Raw genomic sequence first — 2,439 nt, forward strand, 5'->3', positions numbered from 1 at the left:
TGAGAGAATTTAGGAGCTAAAGTTTGGTGGTTCACGGTAGTAGTGTGTGTTATCATAATTATTGGGGAGGTTATTTATAATAGGACAGAGGCAGTGGAATTGGATGGCCTACACCTTTTCCATTTTTTTTCTTTTCCATTTGGGTGGGTGGGTGGGTGGGTGTGAAGTTGCATCCTAAATTTCCTGGCTGCTCTGATTGGGTTGACTTGAACCTTGATAACGGACTTAGACCATAAGAAAAACGACTTGATAAAAAGAAAGACTTGATAGTCGACTTTCTTTTTTTTATGGACTTGACTTGGCCTGGATGGTTGTTGTTGGGTATTTACTAATCAATCTTCTGGCTAACTTGCTAAACTTTGCCAGAAATAATTAAAATAAGATAATATAATATAAAACTTGTACACATAACAAATGGAGAAATTATAAAATAGTATGGTATTACCACATGAATTAGTAATTCTTTCATTTAAAATATGACACGTGTCAATCTATTGAAATAAATTATTAACTTTTTAACAATTTGATTTAAAATTCATTATTGTTGTAAAGGTTTTTGTGTGGAGCCCACTAACTATTCATTTGGAGACTTTGGGTAAAGTTTGTCTGCAACTTTTCTTAGTGCACATTCACGTGGGTTGCCTACCTCCACCAATCTGCCTATAAATAAGGCATTATCATGCCTTTACATGGACACCTCCAGATGAGAGAAGAATGAGAGTCAGGCAGAGAAGAGGAAGAGAAGGAAGAAAGAAGGTGAGTGAGTGGAGAGGAAAGATAGCAGAGAGAAATTCTCCAAGAGAGAAAATTCAATGAGCCACACATATTGTAAACACTAAAGTTGTAGCCCTATTATTTTATATAGTGGAAAAGTTACTGCTGTTGCTCTCCGAGGACGTAGGCATAGCCAAACTTCGTTAAATGCTGTGTCTCATCTACTTTACGTGCAGTTCAATATTTTAGCACATATTTCGTTCATTTTATAGCACGTTATCAGCACGAATTTGCATTAACAATACCAGCTGAATTCTCTGATGAAACCCATATCTCTTATTCCTTTTTCTTCTTCCTCACCATCATCATCATGGACTGATCCCTGCTTCCAAAACCTCACTCTCACATACACAACAACACAGACTGCCCCAAGTTCCTCCTATGGTCGCTCATCATCACTGGGGTCTCGATCATGGTGGTTTTTCCTAGCTGGGTTTGCAGAAGCCTGCTATATGAACACTTTCCTCATGTGGGTTTACCTGTTCGTCATGTTCTTCATCATGACAGCTCTGACTGGCTTCATCATCTTCGCATCTACTATTGTTGTTCCATCACTCTCCCTGTCTGCAATTCTCTCACTAAATTCACAGACAAATGAGAACGTTGTAGCCATGGAAGCAAGGGAAGAAGATAATGTTTGTGGGTGTAGATGCCCAAAGCTTTTTCACAAAGATAGTCACACTTGCCCACCAAGATATATTCCAAATTACTTTAGTGTGGTCACTCAAGTGCTGGCACCCACCTCATCTTTTTGTCTCTACGTTTTTTAACAAAGATGACATATGCCATCATTTCCCCATTTGAAAAGCTTCGTATGACAAATGAAGAAAGCTAGCGAATGCTGAAAAAGAAAAAAAAAGGAAAGAAAGGATAAGCTCCCTTTTACCCTTTCTATTATTTTATTATTAATCTATACTGTTTAATATGAATATTAGTGCAGGTGAGCTGATGGCAAGTGGAAAGGAGTACTGTGATATCCATCATGCACTAATTTCTTTGCTTGACTCATTATATATTATATATAATCTATATATATAGAAATTCTATGGACGGTTTAACCCCATATATTTTTAGTGGGGGTTTTGTCCCCATATTTAATTTATTTACTGTATGGTGTAGGTTTATTACCCATATGACAGTATCTATTTAAAAGGATGGTGCGGGTTTATCGTCCACGCCTTTACTTTTAAATGTACGAAGCAGAATTAGTGCTCATATAAGTACGTTTACTTTATCGCAAATTTACTTTTACTTAAAGTATGATGTGGAATTAACCCTCATACTTTATGAATTTACTTTACCGCACATTTAATTTTATTTCAGGTATGGTGCGGGATTAACGTCCATACAGCAAGCAATTTAATTTATTAATTTATTTTACCGCCCATTTACATTTATTTAAAGTATGGTGCGGGTTTATCGTCCATACCAGTAATTTATTTACCAACAATTTATTTTATGGATTAATTGTGCTGTATGATGAGTTTTCTTATAGTATGCAGATCAGGACCAGAAATTCCTTGATCCTCATCATACAATCACATCAGGACCTGAAGATCCTTGATGATGATAATGATAATGATATGAGAGCTGACAGTCTCTCCGGTACTATATTTGTAAACAAGTGATCGGACTTGAGGGTCCTTGATCCTTGACATGTAAATA

General features: G+C 36.4%; 1 protein-coding gene across 1 annotated transcript in view; it reads right to left on the reverse strand.

The window, feature by feature from the left end:
* The window catches only part of LOC18767591 (benzyl alcohol O-benzoyltransferase), a 3,255-nt gene extending 1,868 nt beyond the window's left edge, over positions 1 to 1,387 (reverse strand). Inside the window, exon 1 of the mRNA XM_007200109.2 lies at positions 1,254 to 1,387. Within this exon, the coding sequence (XP_007200171.2) occupies positions 1,254 to 1,387 (134 nt within the window). The remainder of the gene's footprint in view (positions 1 to 1,253) is intronic.

This window comes from Prunus persica, chromosome G8 (assembly GCF_000346465.2).
Source record: "Prunus persica cultivar Lovell chromosome G8, Prunus_persica_NCBIv2, whole genome shotgun sequence".
Classification (NCBI taxonomy): domain Eukaryota; kingdom Viridiplantae; phylum Streptophyta; class Magnoliopsida; order Rosales; family Rosaceae; genus Prunus; species Prunus persica.